Raw genomic sequence first — 19,794 nt, 5'->3', positions numbered from 1 at the left:
ATCATATCAAATAATTGGCAGTTTGTTTCGAAACTAGAAAAAATATTAAAAATTAGGAGATAATGAAATTAAAATGTTGAAACGTCAATATATTCAGAAAAATGAAATCTACAAAATGGCTATCTTCAATTTTTTTGAAAATAACTAAATAAAAAAATATATTTTTAATTTTTTTACCATAACATAAAAATAAATTAAAACTGAAATATTTGTAGTTCTTGTCCCCGTGATACTTATAAAAAAAAAATAGAGTTATGGACTTATGGTGTCTCCATTATTTCAGGAGATATCGCAATGGGTAAATCCTCACGGGACACCCTGTATATGTGGATGTATGTGTGTGTATGACACTTTCACAGTGTTAACTAAATATTATTTACCAATAAAAATTATAATTTTAGTTTTTATTGTTTATTAACCCATAGTTATCGTCTTTGTGCGGAGTAATAGGAAATAAATTAATAATATTATATTTTTTATTGAATTAAGTGTTACTATTGGGTAGCTCCATATACAACTCCTTCATATCTGTACCATGCTATACTACAGCTTATTGTCCATTTTGTTGCAGGGATTGGTTCTTTAAATTAAGAATTAAAAAAATCAAATTTGTATTATTGTGTTATCTGAGAATATAAATTTGTGTTATTTCTATTGTTTATATAATATAACCTAACACATTACACATTTATTTAAAAATTTCGGTCTTATATTCTGTTTTATTAGTTTATTATAATGTCTAATATTTTATGCTAATTAAGCAAGTACTTTCATATTCAAAACAATTAATTGATAAAAATTTTTAAATTTGTATAATAAATTAATGAATTAATTTTTATATCTTTTATATTTATATTGATTTATTAACAGTGAAAAATCTGTCTTTTTAATACCTCCTCGCTCGTCATCAAAAAGTTACGGACGAACATGTGACAAAAAAAAATAGTAGATATATTTAGCACAATCTCATATATTTTATAGACATTATTATTCTCAATAAATTAAAAATATGTGTTTGATTATTTAGCTATTATTAAATAATATTTAATTGTAATGATAATTTTACGTTAAACCAAGAGTATGGGTGTGTAGAAATCATAATAGGTATTATATTCACACCACAACACTATAATTGCTCAGGATAATAGGATATTTCTTTATTAAGAACTATGTGCAATCACAAATTTCCAGCTAACGTAGTATAATCATTAAAAATTGTTTTGGTAACTTATAGACAATATTGTAGGCATTTTGTGGTACCAACCTATTGATTATTGAAATTTTTTCTAAAGTATGTCAGACATTTTGTATATGTATACATATTATAATGCTGTAAGAAATTGTTGACATTCTTTTCTGTATGAAGTTAAGCTAGTATATCATGAAAACGTATTGTGTATAGTCTATGGTTGTGTAAGTCCCTTACACTGTAATACTGTATGACTCCCGCGTAGAACCATGTTTATTCTAAAAATCACGTTCTTTACCAGGAAATTCGATACCACAAAAGAGCTGCCCTAAATGTGTATGTATTTTATAGGTTTCGTTCTTTTGGTTGATTCGGAATTATGTATTACAATTCTCTATTTCACATTTTATTCGAAAATTACATTTTTTTTGTTGAATACAAAATATGTAAAGTATACAGTATAGTATACTTAAATAATTATTCGATACACTTATAATAACGTAATTACTAACTGTTGAATCAGAGAGTATAAAAATTAATCTTTATTTATGCGTATGCACACATCACGTGTGCATCGTATCAGCTTCTTTCGTCGTCCATTTGAATGTACACATATAAAAGTACAAGAATGTTGTCGGCTGTGCCAAAACGAAAATATCTTTGGTAGAGAATTACATAAAGAAAATGTTCCATGTCTCAGAATCTTGGCCTGTATGTTCGTGCATAAAACGCCTAGTACAATTATTATTGTACCCAAGTATGTTTAGGTTTCGGACTAATAAAATAAAATTATATAAATCCAATTTTAATCAAGTGATATCATTTGAATCCACCTATATGTTTTCTGCTGTTCGTGTAAAATATCAAAGAAAATATTTCTGCTCGAAAAACTTAAGTTGTTAAATATTAAATGAACAATTTTAAAATAAAATGGAATCTGTTTAATTAATAGTATATTGTGTCTTATAGCTTTTCTCTATTGTTAACAACATGACGTTGGTGGAAATATTTCTCACGAGGCTAAATTGCTCTGTAGGTTAGTGAACTTGATACATTGGCGCTTGTTATTTTGACTGTGTGTACTATATTAAATTCTATATTTTTTCTAAGGATTTGGTTTTATACTATTATTTCCAGTCATAGATCCAATCGTCACAGATAATGTGATCTTATTGTGTACGTTAACATCCTATTGATTATGTAGATAGTAAATAAATTCTGTATTTTAAAATCAAAATTCGCATATTTTTTGTGTTAAAATATGATATTTTAGTATTGATTAATCAGTTGTTCGGGTATAAATTGAAAAAATATTTAATTGATAAATTGTTTTAATACTATGATAATAGGTTTCTACATTCTTATTAATTATATATTGATTTTTATAATTTTAAATATAATATAACACAATATTAAATAGTTGTCTATAAATATGCAATAAGTTCATTAATACTTGTACCTTGTCTTAAAGTTAATTTATTTAATTTTATTGATATCTTATGATGAAGTTTTTAATTTGGAAAATTGTTGAAAATAGTTATTTAAGATGACTTAATAAAATAATTCGTAATTAAAATAGTAAACAAGTTTAATAGTATCATTAAAATGAATAATATTATGGTATAGTAGTATAGTACCTATAATTATATTGTTTAATATACACTTGTAGTAGTATTAATATTTTTAAGAGTACTTATTTTATTTTAATTTAAGTGGAATTTAATGTAATTTTATACCTATATACAAGTAAACAATAGTCAATTTGCATGACGTGTGGTTGTAAATGTTTTATAGTATCATTGATCTAGTTCTATAACTACCTATAGAAAAGTCAATGTCTTTTACTTTTAGTTACGCCCATGGATTAGTGTACCTAAAATTACTAACTTATTGAATATTTTATTATATACTTGGTGATTATAATAATTATATATACTTTGAATGTCTTATACGTTAGTTCCTAATAAATACTAATACATCTTATATTATTAAGTTTTATTGTAGAAGTTTCTCATACTAGCAGGATAAATACCGCAATTGTAAGGAATTTTTCTCACTTCTTTGCAAGATTATAAATGTTCTGTTTAACAATTTTAAAATAAATGTATGTCATTTTGTTAAAAAAAGTTTTGAGTGTTCTTTGAAAATAATTGTGCTTACTTATTTTATTTCTTAAAATATTTTCAATAGTTGGTTGCGGTTGGTTGTGAGTAGTTTTTCCTTGCACTTAGAGAAAATATTTTTAACATAAAACTATTTAACACTTCAAGCACCTCCAGTTTCGATTTCCTATTTTTTATAGTACATACTAGATAATTTAATTATTATTTATAAAATAATTTAAGTGAAGTGAGAATAGCAAGGGAATAGTATATATTATAATTTTTGTTTTATAGTTTTACGTGGTTCGGTAATACTTGCCATTTCATTTCATTTCTAATTATTGTTACACTCGTGTTATTTTAATAATAAAGCTTCCACATGTCTAAAAACTGGCAATGGACCATGTGATGCTTGTAGATTATTTTGTCAGGGGTCATTGAACTTTTTCGAAGTGTCCTTAATCCTTCAACAGTGCGATAGATTCAATTTATTGATCATAACATAATACAATTATTATAGGATTATGATAGTTTAAAATTATTATTTTTTATTAAGTTATAAATTATACAAATTCCTGTTAAGAATAAAAACCTATTTTAAGTACTATTAATTTCAAAATAATATTGGAATATGATAAAAATTATGTTTAATAAATTATTATAATCAAACCATTTATTGTTTGATGATTGATTGATTAATTTAAGTTTTAAGTTTTGTCAATTAAAAACTACAAAATTCTAATATCTCTCAATATTTTCAAATATTTGTATTTTTAGTATGTAATTAGGTATATATTTAACTATATATTATTTAAATATTGAACATTATTATTTATTGGTACAATTTTATAGCCAAATTACATAATCATATTAAAAGTGTTAAGAAGTAGCCCAAACCTATAAAGTTTACGCTTGCGGACACGTTGTAGTTTTATATATATAAAAAAAATCGATCTATAAATACATGTAGCCGTTACTAATTTGTTACGGCCAATTAGGTATATTATTTGTATCAAACTAACATTGATAATGGTTTATTATTATGACTATTTTTTTTTAAATAGTTAATCGAATTGGATAGGTATTTGCATTAAATATTAAGCGAGTGTCTACTTTGAAAATTTTCTAAAATTATAATATTCGACGTTAGCTTGACATGGTATTAGTAGCGTATTTTTGGTTATATTTCAAAATGGTGATATCATTGATATAGTTAGTAAAAAAATAATTTATTTTAGTAGGAAATCATTTTAATTTGTAAAAAGCCGTAAGTAAGTATAGTATAACATAATGTGGAGACTATAATTACCTAAAAATGTAATTTAATTTTAATAAATATCCATTTCATTTCAAAAGTAGGTATAGTAGTTGTAACACTTAAGTTTATCACTAAAATTGGCCATATGTTTAAATACTTAACATATTGTATGAAATTGAGCTGTACAACTTTAATGTTAGTTTATAATCCATGATTCGTTTATTGGTTATTAGTTATTATTTTATTATTTATTGATCATTGCAGTAGTAATTGTTGGTTCATAAAATTATTTTCCATAATTTAAATTTACAAATATGATGTATTAGTTTTAATTTATCCTTTTATCTTATTTAGATAGACATGAATTAAATGTTATAATAGTACATATTATTTGTGGTTTAACTTTTACAGTAGCTTCTAGTTAGAATACAAAATATATTGTTGCTCACCACTCCCATAAAATTACATTTCATTGTTCACGTATTTTGTTATATACCTACCTAAATAATATTATCCCTGAAACAAGTCAGTATAATATACGATTGTTATAGTTTCACTTGCATACAATTGAAAAATCATAAAACATATTATATTGCTGTTTAGCATTTTATTCTTAATACTTTTTATCCCCGTTTTATTCTCAAATTATACTGTTATTACAACATACGAATTGTATGAAATGAATTGTCTAGTTTAGTATATTGTTACTAGTTAGTTTAGCGCATATTTGTTTAAACGTAGAACGAAGAGTTTTGTTTAATAATTCTGGTTGACACTTTCTTTAAAATTAGACACTAACCTTCCTTATTCTTACGAGTTGTTTAGCCAGTTTTTCAACTTGTCTATATACAACCGAAGTGATGACTTAAATGCATTATATTGTTCTATATGGCTATAGAGATAACGACAAAAACCAGTTTCCCCTATACCAGGGTTCTGTTAGTCGTAAACCCTCTTAGAATAATTTTATATTATTACTATTTCAAATATGTCACTTTTATGTCAACGACTTTTAGCTGTTAATAGATAAAAGGTCACGATTTGCATCATGGTTTGTAATAATATAAATAGTAATAAGAAGAATTATCATACTTTATAGGATTTCATTATACTTATTGTATATAAACGTATAAAATTACAAACTTATACAATTTAAATTTAAGTACCCATGTAAGAATTATATTATAAGTTGTAACAAAACAATTATTTATTAAGTTATCAATCCAATAATAGTGTGATTAATGATTGCAGATTGCAGTAGAATGATTTAAACTAAATAAAATAAGAAAAATATAATAGTCTCCATGTGACTATTATCGTTAGATATTATTTCTTATTTACTTATAGCAGCAGTTACCAACCTTTTTAATTGTGTACGATTCAATAAAAAAAAAATTAAAACAATAATTACCTAGAGATGGTTGTTTGATAGTTTAAGTATTTCTACAATATAACTATCATTTCAATTATTTTTCCATTTTTCAGAAAAACGTCAAAACCGTCACCGTTGCATATGGCGGGCGTCAATAACGTAAGTACATATGATAATGCACCAGAAAATTCCAATAACACAGTTGAGCAAACTAACAAGGCTGATGATTCAGACGATAAAGATGATTCGTTGCAGAACGTCATTGACAATGAGCTGTCCAAACGTTTTAACGAAAGTGAAACTCCAGCCAATCGTGTTAAATACAGTGTAGACATAATGCTAACTGCAGAATCAATTCATAGTGACAGTATTAGACAGTCCAATGACGTGGAATACGTAGACCTCAAGTCTTTACAATCAAATGAATACCAAGTCCAAAAAGACACTAGTGAGCTTTTTCTATTGACAGAAAAACAACATACAGAAGAGACAAGTGATACGGGTCTCGGTTCTGAAATCGTTTTAGAACTGGAACAAGATATCGATAATGATGGTCCATTATCTGATACTATGAGTAGTGGATTCGAAGAAGATGGTATCCTAAAAGAGGTTGTGGACCAAGATCCTTCTCGTGCAGAATTAGAGGAACCTCGTATTTTTACTAGACCCCTACCGGTTGACGAGGCGGATAATGTAACTGAATTGGTATTTGATACCTGGACCACGGTTGATGAGGTTGTGGGATTAGAAATCAAAAAAAACGAATCAAACGGTTTTGAAGAAAATTCAGCCATTGAAATCAGTACTGCTAGCCTTAACCAAGAGTGTTTTGATATTAATACACCAGTCATAACTAACAGTGTTGTGAGTTTTTGTTTGATTAATATTTAATAATTAATATTTATTGCGTTAGATATAGTTTTGATTATTAAACTTAGTTCTTAACTAGCTACATTTATATTAACCTTTTTTTTTTAACATTAATACGTATAACAATGTACCTACTTTTATGTAGGTACCTAGTGTAAACATAGACTATGAAATAAAATAGTTTCATTCGATTCATAATTCATTGTGTGTGACGACTGAGGTGTAATCAACCACAATTCCTACCGATGACATGAACTGTACGCAGTGCTATATAATGTTGTTAAATTGTACTTTCAGAGCCTTTTGTGTACCTATACAAAATCCAAAACATATTTTAGTATTTATATTTTTAAAAACCATATACATAGTTGAAAAGATCTTGTTTTTAAGTATTTATATTTTGAGTGTGTTTGTTTGAGCTTATCATTTATTATCAATATTAACTAAAATTATTTTAGTTATATTTTAAATGTATTTGTTTTGTAAACCTAATTTATCTGGTTTCCTTTTTAAGTTTTAAAGGATATGACATGTATTTAAAAATATAAATTATAATTAATTTATATTTGATCCTATCAAATACTAGTTCAAACTTAATGTTGTTTATGCACATCGAATACCTATACCGTGAAAAATTGTTCATGATACCGGAAATATGGTATTGCCAAATATTGTTTGAATTTACAATGTTCTCATATTCATTTCCCATCTCTTTGTTAGCTACTTCTAGTGAAAATTGTTTTTTATTTTTATAAAATTCTATTTGTATATATATATCATAACTATAGTCCAATTCCCGCTTAAAAGCTGAAGCTTAAAACATTTGTTTTCGGGTTCCTAATACATTTTAGTACCAACATTTGTGTAGTATTTATTTCACTTTTTATGTTTATAGAAATTGCCAGGAACTTACTCAATTTAGATAATTACCAGTTTGTATTGGTCCACGTTAATTTTTTTTAATAAATTAATTTATTAAAACAAAATGTGAGAGTGAAATTATGGTGAATGTGTTGTAGTTTCTTTTTAAATAATAATTATTTATTAATGAGTAGAACTGGAAATTTATAATATACTTGAATATTTAATTAAATTAAATTAATTTTCTTTGAATATTTACGTAGATATAGGTACAGACATTTATTAAACAGTCCTATTTCTTCGTAGAAAAAACCGTTCAAACAATTTTTCTACCCGACTCAATATAATATTACATAATATTATGTAGTAAGTTCAAGTGGTGTAGTGTATGTTTGTAACCACAAAATGCGCAATATTTAATATGAGTTGAAAAAATAAAAAATATTACCTAGTCGATTATATCTCATACGTAAACACTAAGTAGGGATTGACCAGAAACATACGACATGATGTATTTCAAGTCCACGCATTGCTGTTGGGTTACCGTCACGGTGTTCTTCCCCTATTGTTCATTATACTATTGTACCGGGGGCAACAATTGACTAGAAATTATATTATCTTCTTGTAGTAAAAAATGTATGACTGTCTTCAATCCATTTTTATTCTAAAATCGTACAGGAAATAATAGTTGTTTAATGTTTGATTGTGTTTTGGCAGACCGAGGTAGTGTCGGAAACGACAACCGAACGCAGAACAGTAAAGAAAAAGTCATCTGCAGCCAGTGGTGAGGCATCTACCACGGTTGTCAAAACCAAAAAGACCAAAAAGTCGAAAAAATCTGACGAGAAAGAAAATATTTCCGTAGTAAGTTTTTACAAAAATTCTAAGTTTATCCGCTAATATTTATTTCATCTCCTTTAAAATGTACTAAGTATAATAATAATAACCTTTCCTTGGTATTTAACAACAATAATGGTTCTTACTCTATACAAGGTAAAAATATAACCTCTTTATTTTTTGAGCTCACATATATTATTTAAAAATTTGTTTGTATTATTTTTAATTAACAATGGGTGAATCACGTTTTAGTTTAAAGTTTGTTTTTGGTTACATTTTGAAATTTTTTTTGTATTCGAGTAGTATAATTAAGTTATCCTTTGTTTTTGAATTTTTATTTCTTATTAATCATTTTTTCCCCTTTATGGTTTTCCCAGCATTATATTATTTGCTTTAATATAGATTTAATAGTGTTAAGTTTTGCGTATTATGTGTGGCTTTTGTAGAATTTAAATGGTCATTTGACAAATGAAATGAAATATGGTCAATGCGACGATTATATTGTCGAAGAAGATGACTTATCTAACGTATGCGTTCGAGACCTTGTAAGTATTTGAAATCATCATTTTACTAAAATGTATTTATTATGAAATATACAAGCTGAGCCCTTAAATTAATATTTAAATATTATATTATGGTTGTTTCTTGAGTTCTTGAGATATTTGTTTCTCAATTAGTAACTGTAACAGTACAATGAGATTTTTTCGTTTACAATAGTCCATTTGGGTGCAAGCATTTACATTGTCCGAGAATTAATTGGATGCTGACCTTGGATTTCTCATATATTTTCTTTTGTATCTATAGTATTCTGTCGTGAAATTAGTTTTTAAGTAGTTAATATCAGATAGGTAGATACATTGGTATCAAAGATTCCTGAGTAATGTTTCATTAAAAAATACCGTTCACACAAACGACACATTTTAATTTTATATGTAAAATAGAATATTATGACGCAAAAATTGTACATGCTCATACAATTAAATATATACTAACAGTACTAACAGAACAGAAAATTTAATATTTTATTAATTTATTTTTAAAAAATAATAGTTGGTGTAAAATTTTTTTAGTAGTTATATTATAATGTAGTAATGTTTTATATATTTGTTTTCAAATCGTATATATACACACCTATTATTAAAAACATGGAAAAATATTTGCTAATTTTTTAATAAAATATAATTTCGTACACCTTTTTTATATAAATTGTTATTAAAATCTAAAATATATCTTCTAAAAACATACTTTGAAAATTATATTTCTCTTACTGTAGATATTAAATCTTTCGTGATTTGATTACTTTTACTAGTATATTGCTTTTGAATTATCTATTTGTTCGGATAAACTAATTGACTATGTTTTGTATATCCACCTTCACAGTAGTTTGACTTCGTTTTATCTAATAATATCTGTGAATCTTAAGTCATTGCCTCATATGGTTCGTTCTACTTCTGAGCAAGATTCCTATATTGAGAATGTACTGTGTTGTGTCATCAACACGTTTAGAATAGTAACGAATGAGTTATAAAATATTAATAATGTTGCTTTGTGATTGTAGTAAATATGAGTCAGTTAAAATTTCTTCGTTCCCTACATTTTTGTCATCATATTTTGCTTACTCAAATCACGTATTAGATACTTAAAATTACTATAAATAGAAGATAATTTACAGTATTTAATTATTATACAATAATGATATATAAACTTTTGTTTTAATGTGGTATACATTTTATTTTAAAGTAAATTCTTTGTTTTTTGTTTGTATCCCTTCCATAAAATTAATATTATTACAAAAGTGTAGGGGGTACTATTTATAATATCGCTTTATGCTTAGCTATTATACACGTCATCAGTGTATGACACATGTTTATTTTCATTAAAAAAAAAAAAAAAAAACAAAAAAAATTAACGCTAGAATTATTGAGTTTTAGGGTCGTATATATATTGGTTCATTTTATTTCTCATGCTTTACTGTTATAAAAACGTTAAACATATGTTGGTTAGAAGGGAAAAATTATATGTTGTCTTAAGCATTCTCTGTTGATATTATCCAACAGGAAGTTTGAAACGGAAAATTAAATATATATAAAAAACGCATTGGCCGCACCTTCGCCTGAATTCAATAATTAAGATCACCCCTGCTAACTATAGTTTGTTTACACTTTATACATGACGTACTCCTCCCAAAAAACTAAAAACTAGTGCAATAAAATATTATTAAAATCTGTATCGTCCTGAATTAGGCTTGTTTTGAGGTTACTTTTTTCTCTTGAAATATAAATGTACGAATAAAAAATAATTGGCCTATGGTATTTTTCATTAGCTGAGATAAATATCTGTGAAGTAAACAATGGTTTTATTTAAAGAACATAATGTATAGACCACATAAACGTTCTAAAATACTTGTTTATTTTATTTTAATTAAATATCGCATTTCCCATGTATATAATATAAAAGATAATGTAATAAAACAATGAACGACAAGGTAAAATTAGGTTTTGTTATAGCTTAATTATTTTTTTTTCTTTATAGAAAATTTATAGAGTAATGTATTTTATTTTAATACTAGTGTTTATTCTATAATATATATTATAAATAATGTATAGTTTCTATAATATAAGTGGTTTAATTATGTGTATATACCTACAACTGGGTACTTACTAAAAATCAATAAAATTAATTTATAATTCAGTTTGCACGCTGTGTTAAAAAATTACTCAATTTAGTTTGAACTTACGATTGTATGCTTTGTTATGTTTTTATTTTATTTTTGTGTGTGCTTTGGTAGAAAAAATCCTATTGCGATGAAGCTAGTCGAAAGTCTTCCTCCGTTATTATACCAGAGGAACCTGTACCCGCTTCTATTCCTATAGATGAATTGGTGAGTAAAATGTTATACTAATTTCTCCCTCATTTCATCCTCGAAAAAAATAGATAAGTTGCTTTTTGTGTATGTATGTGCTTTTATTTTTGTTGCATTCATATGTTTTGTGTATGCGTGTTTATTTGCTATTTGTTTTGTAAAGAAGCGAAATTTTGTTGGTGCCATCAAGAAACAACCATCCGGATGTGAAAACGGAATGATAAACGGTTGTTCGGTAAGTTATAGGTTCTTTAAATTGTTATAACTATTATTAATGTTATACATTTACTTTAGTTACTCAAATATAGTAGTTTGTTGTCATCTTTATTTTATCAGTATAAGTTCAAGGGATGTTATTTTAAAACACCTTTAAATATTGCATGTAATAGATAGTAGTTACCTACTAATATGGGTCAGATTGGTATTGCTTTATATATCGCATGTTAGTATTTACATATTTGTTTCGTAAGCATTTATTTATACTACTAAAAATAATAAAATTGTATAAAATCAAATATTAGTTTTTTAAAGAATTAATAACAAATTGGTGGTATTTACAAAGTAAGTACTGAAAACGTATGCATGAATCTAAGTTACCCTACTGTATACAAATATTCTTATTACTCAGACCAATTAACGGGAATTGACGTGGGTATTGATGATAAAACCGAGTATATATATATATATGTATATATCTTAATAATTATAAATAATAGTAATGTTCAATTTGAAATATAAATTGTCATTTATATATCCAGCTAATAAACCATCACGATGACTCAGTGAAAAATACTGAAAACATATCGTTACGATTTCGTCATTGTATAATAGCGGATTTTATATGATGCTGAATGTAATTTGTATATGTAATTTTATTACGAAATATTTTTATGTTATTATAAAGTATCTATTTGTTTATTTTCTAGCCTATTAATATTTAAATTTAAACTGTTTGCTGAGTTATATAACCAGTTTATGTTGGCTTCAATATAAATTTATACTTATTTGACGTTTGGTTGGATGCATTTAGTTTCAATCTTCTGAACTTCGGTATAGCTGTATTTGTCCAACAGTTAATGTATGAGTGAGCTGGAATAAGTTCAAAATTCTACTAAACAAGCAATGATTATTTCAATTTTTTTTTATCATAATACTATATAAATAATATTTAAACAAATATTATAATAGTTAAATTTTTTTCTAAACCTTAATAACAGTTTTAAATTTAATACAATTAAATAGAGCCAACATTTTTCAAATTATCAATTAATAGATTTAATGCATTTTAATGTTAATACTTTGTTGACCTTTTTTACTTTACTTTTATTTACATGTATGTTATTCATTCATAAAATATGTCTAACAACATTATATTAATTAGGTTTATATAAATTGGTTAACAAATGAAGGAGTAAATAGTTATTAAGAAAATTAGAAGATTTACTTTATTTTGTGTAAAGTAAAATGTTTTGAGTAAAATATGTTTGTTCTTTCGTCATAATTTTGTTTTACATTTTTAAATTTAATTATAGGTGCAAAGTAAACTGAAACACTTAGTATACTGAACATCATAATTTATTATTTAATATTTATATACAGAGCAAATTTAAAGTTTTAAGTAGTTAACTATCAAATTATCTATATTACCTAATCTATTAAATAACACTTAATTCATAATTAAAACCAATTTTTGGCGTCTTTGTAATTATTAAATTTATTATGGATCCATTTAAATATTTTATTACTCATTAAATTTTAAAATTTAGCTATAGTATATTATTTAATGCATCCTATAAATAAATTAATATGACTACAGTCTACAATCGTAGGATTTTAAGAATATACCTATTAAAATAAAAAACGAAACAATAAGTAATATTTTTTATCTTATAAATATCGAATAAACCTGCAAAGTTCTCCCATTATGTTTAATATTCCTGATTCTGCATTGCAGATTAAAAAACAATTTGAAGACTTTTTTACATTATTTTAATTTGTGTTGACTCAATATTATTAGTAGGTATTATCCATTAAAAGGTTATGGTATTTTGTGGCCAATATTCAAAAATAATATTTTGTATTTAATTTACATATATACGGTTAACATGAAAATAGCAATTTTTTTTTAGAAATCAAGTTTTGGAAAATTTGATCAGTTGGAAAAAAAAATTATCCTTCAACAAAGATCTCCTACAGAATCTGAAAAAATCGAAACTAAACAAGTATTAAACTAAACTAAAATACATGTAATAAAATTTAAATATGAATTTAATTTAATTAATCAATAGAATGGTGTTATACGTCCAGAAGTTAATTCTGTATGTAAATCATGTGAGAAGACTGTGTATGCTATGGAACAAATAAAGGCGGAACGCCAAGTTTGGCACAAGAACTGTTTCCGGTGCACAACATGCAATAAACAGTTGACGTAAACTTAAGTTTTTTTAACTATATTTTATTAATTTAAGAAGAGTTAATGATTTTGGGCCTTTGATTTCAGACTCGATATTTATAGTAGCCACGAAGGTATATTGTACTGTAAACCGCATTTCAAGGAGTTATTTAAGCCTAAAGTAGTAGTTGAAGATGAAGAACCAAGTAAGTAGTTAATATACTATTATATTTGTTTAAAATAAATAGGTGGATCGAAATTATGCTATCGTGGCATATAATAAAATTGTGATCATTTTTAGTGAATAACAATACTTTAAAATATAAGATTTTTCCCATGCAAATTCAATTTGTAAATAATTACAACTGTTTGTATTATTTTTTTTACAAAACATTTGAACTGCTATCGCCATAGTTAGACGCAAGAAACCAGAAATGATAATACGTGAAAATCAACCCTTGGAATTACCACCAGACGTGGTTAGAGGTATATAATTGGACAGTATAAAGTATTATAAAGTATAAACCCATCATAACGTGTGTGGTGTGTTGTCTTTATATGGTTTCTCGTATTTGTTTCTGTTTGGTTTTTTTAGATTTTAAAATTCTCCTAATATTTAGTTGACCGCCGAGGTATTCAAACACATTTAGATTACGTTTTAATGTCAAAAAATAAAGGATTTTTACTAACTTCATTACCCTATCATCACATTTATGTAAATAATACTGTTTTGTATCGCTTATTTTTTGTGATCATTCTATATCAGGAAAAAATCATATTATATTTTGTTTTGAAACTAAATTTACACCGTATATTTTTATTTTTATAATTGCTGTTATTTAATAAAACAGTATCAACTTTTGATTTTAAAATAGCAAGTTACTATGTAATTTTTAACGGGATTCTTGGGACGTTATATATCGTAATATTGTATCTTAATACCCTAACATCTCTGTTTTGCTTAGCAAATTTTACGTAAAAAAGTATTACTAAATTAAAAGTTGATTCTGGTTTAACATTTACGAGAAGGAGATAAAAATATCGATAGTGGTTAATCTAAAGGTAAAATATTAAAGCAATTGTACAGATACTTTCCAAGATATAGACTGATTCAATATAAAAAAATGATAATGTGTATGTTATAAAAATCAATTTGTTTCCAATTTGTTAAAATATTTAATTCAACATCCATTTTGATTAAAAAAAAAAAATGATTCATTATAGTTTTAAAGACATACTAATAAATACATTTTTATATTTGTAGCAAGTGATAAACCGGATTTGGGTTTAGAAGAATTGAGCTCTTTAAATGTAAAATCCCGTTTTCAAGCTTTTGAAAACGCTACTACCAATGGTAACAGCCACATGGAAAAATCTCCAGTCAGTGTTAAACGTTCACCAAGTATATTGAGTAAATTAGCTAAGTATGTTTTTTTAATAAATCTCATGACTAAAAATACATTTTTTTTTCATTTATTAATTTAAAACAATTATTTTTTTCTAAATAGATTTCAATCTAAAGGAATGGATGTTGGAGTTGCCAATGATGATCTGAACGGCGCATTCTTTGAGCCCTCGTCAAGCAGTGACAGTGAAGATGAAGATCCTGGGAATGATGTGTTGAAGAATAGTATTTCTAAAGAAAAACCGATAAGTTTTGACAAGATGGAGTCCGTTAAACGTAACTGGGAAATGCGCCGCGAAGAAATGAAAGAGGAACATAAACAAGAAATTCAAAACATAAGGTCTAAATTATTTGCGGTTAGTCAAAGAAATTCAATAAATAAAAAAAGAAATACATATTATATTATACAATATTCATTGTGTTCTTCTATTATTGATTTTAACTGTCTTAAGGACTGATAACCCTAAATAATTGATTGAGTGGGTTTTACAACTACTCATTACTATACTTTTATTTGATATTAGTCTAGCCATTATATTTATTAGAAATTAGAGTAGGATATTTTTGTTTACATAGTTATGATTTATTAATTAAAAAATTTAATTTTAATTTAATTTTAGGGAAAGCAAGGAAAAATGAAACAAATGTATGAACAGGCTGTGGCTGAAAGTGAACGTACTGGTATTAAACGAGATATCAATATTAACAAATCTGACAAAGCTAAAGTAATTAAAGAAAAGTTTGAAAGGGGTGAAATAATAAATGCTGAAAATAGTGATGTTGATGAAAACAATGTGAATGGATCAGTAAATGATGATGAAGATGAAATGAGTGTTTTCGAAGCTGGTATATAATATATATATTCATATTAATTTTATTTTTTTGTAAATATGCTTACATTGTTTTTGTGTTTTAGGAATTTCTAAGAAATCTCGAAGTCTGTTCATGGAATTGGATGCTAATGCTGTTAAGACTAAACAGGCTGCTCCAATTGTGAATACAAAGAAAGAGTATATCCCTATAAAACAGGTATATATAGTTCAAAATTTACCAGTAATTATATTTTAGATAGTTTTAGCGAGACGAGTTATTAATACTTAGTATTTATTTCATAGTACTATATTCTTTATTTGCATTATAAATTTTATTTATTCTATGTTTGATTCATGTAATGTTTGAAGATCAAAAAAAAATATCATATATTTAATTTATATTATAATATGCCTATTAATGTTTCTTTTTACTACTTTTATGATTATTAAACCCTATTTTATATATGTAAATATGTATACATATGATAGGTTACACCAGTATACAGTCGTCAAGTGTCTGATGATGTGGTCAAATGCAGTGACCGCATCGAGGACGTTTCAGTGGAAACAGCTGAAGTTTCTTCAAAGTTTAAATTCTTTGAAACATACAAGCCTCCTGTTGTCATTAAGAAACAGTTCCGAATTACACCCCCACGAGAAGGCCAAATTAAGGTTTTCTTTCTGAACTTATCTTATTGATTATCCTAACTATTCCTAACTAAATCACTAATCATTTAATTAACTTTCTCATGTCATGTTATACTTACTGTATATTTATGATTTTTTTTTTCTGGTTCTGTTTTATTGACATTCTTACAGAATTAAAATAATAATTGTGGTTTTCTTGTTTATTGTGTTCAGCTTAAATAAAATTGCTAATTAATGACTTACTAAAGGATTTTTTCTACTTAGTTATTATTTTATTCTTTTAAGTTTCAAAAATGCATTAAAATATTGTAAACTTCCCACCTAATTTATTTACTATAATTAATTCAAAGAGGATAGACTTTTAAAATTAATAAATCATTCATAATATAAAGAAAACTAATAATTAATATTTTTTACTTTTCATAATATATACTATAAGATTATTAGCACTGTTTGTAGAGTTGGTGTATTAAGATCAAGGGAGGATACAAGAGGGGGGTAATGGGGGCAATCGCCCCTCCCCCCGTTCACAAAAAAAAAGTATCTTATATTTCAACAAAGTTTTTTTTTTTTAAATAGATTATGACCTTTTATTGGTTGATAACTAACGAATTGCCCCGCCCCCTCCCCCGTTTAGGACCACTGTATCCGCCCTTGATTAAGATTTAACCTGTAAAAATTACTATTTATGATTATAATTTACAGTAATCTTTAGAAGATTAATTCTAATATTTTTTAAATATTAACTCTTTTGTAAATATAATAACAAGAGGTTACAATAGTTAACAAATGTTATTTATTATTAATTATTATTAATTTAAATTTAATCTTTTTGAACAATATATATGTATGTTTTAACTAAAATTCAAAAACAAAAAGTATATTATATTATATTGGTGCAACATTATTTTTAACATAATATATTATTGTTTAGAGATAATCATTTTATACTTCCCAAATCATAGACTACCCATGTTTTGTCAATACCAAATTTAAAGCTTTAAAATGCTGGTTTGAATTATGCATTATCTTTGATACTAATTATTACATATTATGTATTTCTTATATCATTCAAATAATGACTTCTTATCATTTGTTTTAACTAGGGAGAATCTCCAGAACGTGATATTTATCGCGATCCAAATGTGGTGCGCAGTGAAGACCCAATTGATGAGACAGCGGAACTAGTCAAAAGTAATACGACCGCTAAGATGTTGTCCTTGTTTAGACAAATGGAAGTTGCCAGACCAGCTGTACCTGAAGGTCTCAAACCACTTAAACGCTTTACTCCTCCACCACCAGACCTTAAAGAATCGGAGACAGAATCAGAGTCTGATGACGATGTGAGTGGTGAAGATGACAGTGATGAAGAAGAATCTTCAAGTAGTGAAACCAATGGTGATGTTGTGAAATCATCTCTAAAAGTGGAAGATGAATTTTTGAAAAATGTAAGATTATAATACATTTTACAATTTTTTTTCTATATTTAACTAATGGTTTATAAATTAACTAAAAATACAGTATCACCTACGTTTTTTTCTATTGATTTAGATAATTTGAACAGGTTAATAAAATGTTTGACCACCATACAGCTGTGGGCTACCGTAAATTCTATACATTTTGAAATCATAAGAAATATATTAGCGCTGTAGTTATATATATACCTTAAATTAATACTGTGATATAAAGGAGTAAATTACCATTTAATTGGTATACTGCGTACAATTGTATAATGTTTTTAAGTCATAATTTTTATTACTCCAATAAAATATGAAATTAAACAATACAATTTATTTTGAAAATATATTTTCCTTTTTAATAAAACGAAATTCCAAGAGTTTCTAATGTGAAACTCCTATTCATTGTCTTTTTCTCCTTGTCTCATTATATTCATTCTTCACATTTACTTATTGTACCATTTATTGTATAGATTTGTACATTTTCATAAAATAAACGAAATTAAAAAAAAAAAACGTAATAATTAAAATATAAGATTTTTAAAAATCGTATTTTATAAAATTCAAAACAATTTTGGTAAAATAAATTTATAATATTTTTTAGATAATAAAAATATTTAAATCTTCATCTACAATCATCTGAAGGTTCCCGTACAACAATTTCGTTACAGCCTTAAAACCGTTTTGGTCGAGAACTCATTTTTATAATGCAAAAAACATAAAAGTAAAAAATGTTATATTAGAACGTAGGTGGCAGTATAGCGTCTGATAATGTTACGTATTATGTTTTGCCATAAGACCGCCGGCGGCCATACTATTATTATTGTTTATTAATTATCTCTAAATAAAAATAAACATATTGATATCAGATTCATATTTTTAGGAGTTGTTACTTGTTCTTATTACTCTGTACATTTTACAAATGTTGCCCAAAATATACGTATAAGTTATAGTAGTTATACACAAAATCGTTAAATGGTATAACATGATATAAAATATAAACTATTGTGCGGCCGTATAGCGGTCAACGTGTTAATAATAATGTATATAATTAAAATCATCAAATTTCAGTCTCAAAGCGCAGTAATGGCCAAGTCATTGAAAGATAAATTTGAACATTGGGAACCAGACAAGCATTCAATGAATAATGCTGTTACAATGCTTGATTCAGAACAAGAAAGCATTGAATCGACTAAATCCTTGCGTGCTCGTTTTGAATCTCTGAAAGGTGATCGTCCAGCTGATAAGCCCAAACCAAAAGTTAACAGATTCGTGGTAAATAATTCTGAAAGTATTAGTTATAGTATATACGCTTTTGATTAATCTCCTTCTTCCGTTTGGCCTGTCTGTTTTTTCTTCTTGTTTTTTTGTTTTTGTAGGCCAATGCTAATATGTCGACAGTCGGACGAAAAAAAGACATTTATTGGGACTTTTTTTTACTAACGTCTGACATGGTGACATAGACACAAAAATTATTATTCTTAATCGATTATTATTAGGTAAATGACACGAAAATTTCTGGATTATTGGAAGTCCAGTTTATGTGGTAAACGTTAGTTCAATTTATATGTAATTCATTAACCTAAACAAAGAGGAAAAAGATATTTGTTCTTAACTCTTTAAAAAAAAAAAATATTTGTTGACATTTACCAGTTTGATTATCCTTAATACTATGTATACAATATACATGTTTGTTATTTCGAAAAATTTACGTTGTATGTATGTTTG

General features: G+C 26.0%; 1 protein-coding gene across 14 annotated transcripts in view; it reads left to right on the top strand.

Moving 5' to 3' along the window:
* Nucleotides 1-19,794, top strand: part of LOC132923021 (F-actin-monooxygenase MICAL3) — a 34,875-nt gene that overhangs the window by 10,098 nt on the left and 4,983 nt on the right. For 2 of the 14 annotated variants that reach the window (XM_060986849.1, XM_060987599.1), the window contains exons 2-17: nucleotides 6,035-6,785; nucleotides 8,370-8,516; nucleotides 8,936-9,034; nucleotides 11,278-11,370; nucleotides 11,516-11,587; nucleotides 13,482-13,574; nucleotides 13,641-13,780; nucleotides 13,853-13,950; nucleotides 14,159-14,230; nucleotides 15,009-15,168; nucleotides 15,253-15,505; nucleotides 15,770-15,995; nucleotides 16,066-16,178; nucleotides 16,451-16,633; nucleotides 17,716-18,057; nucleotides 19,138-19,341. In XM_060986849.1, the coding sequence (XP_060842832.1) occupies nucleotides 6,063-6,785; nucleotides 8,370-8,516; nucleotides 8,936-9,034; nucleotides 11,278-11,370; nucleotides 11,516-11,587; nucleotides 13,482-13,574; nucleotides 13,641-13,780; nucleotides 13,853-13,950; nucleotides 14,159-14,230; nucleotides 15,009-15,168; nucleotides 15,253-15,505; nucleotides 15,770-15,995; nucleotides 16,066-16,178; nucleotides 16,451-16,633; nucleotides 17,716-18,057; nucleotides 19,138-19,341 (3,018 nt within the window). In that variant the 5' untranslated portion in view covers nucleotides 6,035-6,062. Of the gene's footprint in view, nucleotides 1-6,034; nucleotides 6,786-8,369; nucleotides 8,517-8,935; nucleotides 9,035-11,277; nucleotides 11,371-11,515; nucleotides 11,588-13,481; nucleotides 13,575-13,640; nucleotides 13,781-13,852; nucleotides 13,951-14,158; nucleotides 14,231-15,008; nucleotides 15,169-15,252; nucleotides 15,506-15,769; nucleotides 15,996-16,065; nucleotides 16,179-16,450; nucleotides 16,634-17,715; nucleotides 18,058-19,137; nucleotides 19,342-19,445; nucleotides 19,619-19,794 lie in introns of all 14 variants that reach the window. The other 12 variants (XR_009661177.1, XR_009661175.1, XM_060987537.1 and 9 more) reach the window with 12 other exon arrangements.

The sequence above is a fragment of the Rhopalosiphum padi genome, chromosome 1 (genome assembly GCF_020882245.1).
Source record: "Rhopalosiphum padi isolate XX-2018 chromosome 1, ASM2088224v1, whole genome shotgun sequence".
Classification (NCBI taxonomy): domain Eukaryota; kingdom Metazoa; phylum Arthropoda; class Insecta; order Hemiptera; family Aphididae; genus Rhopalosiphum; species Rhopalosiphum padi.
This window is presented reverse-complemented; position numbering and strand designations above follow the sequence as displayed.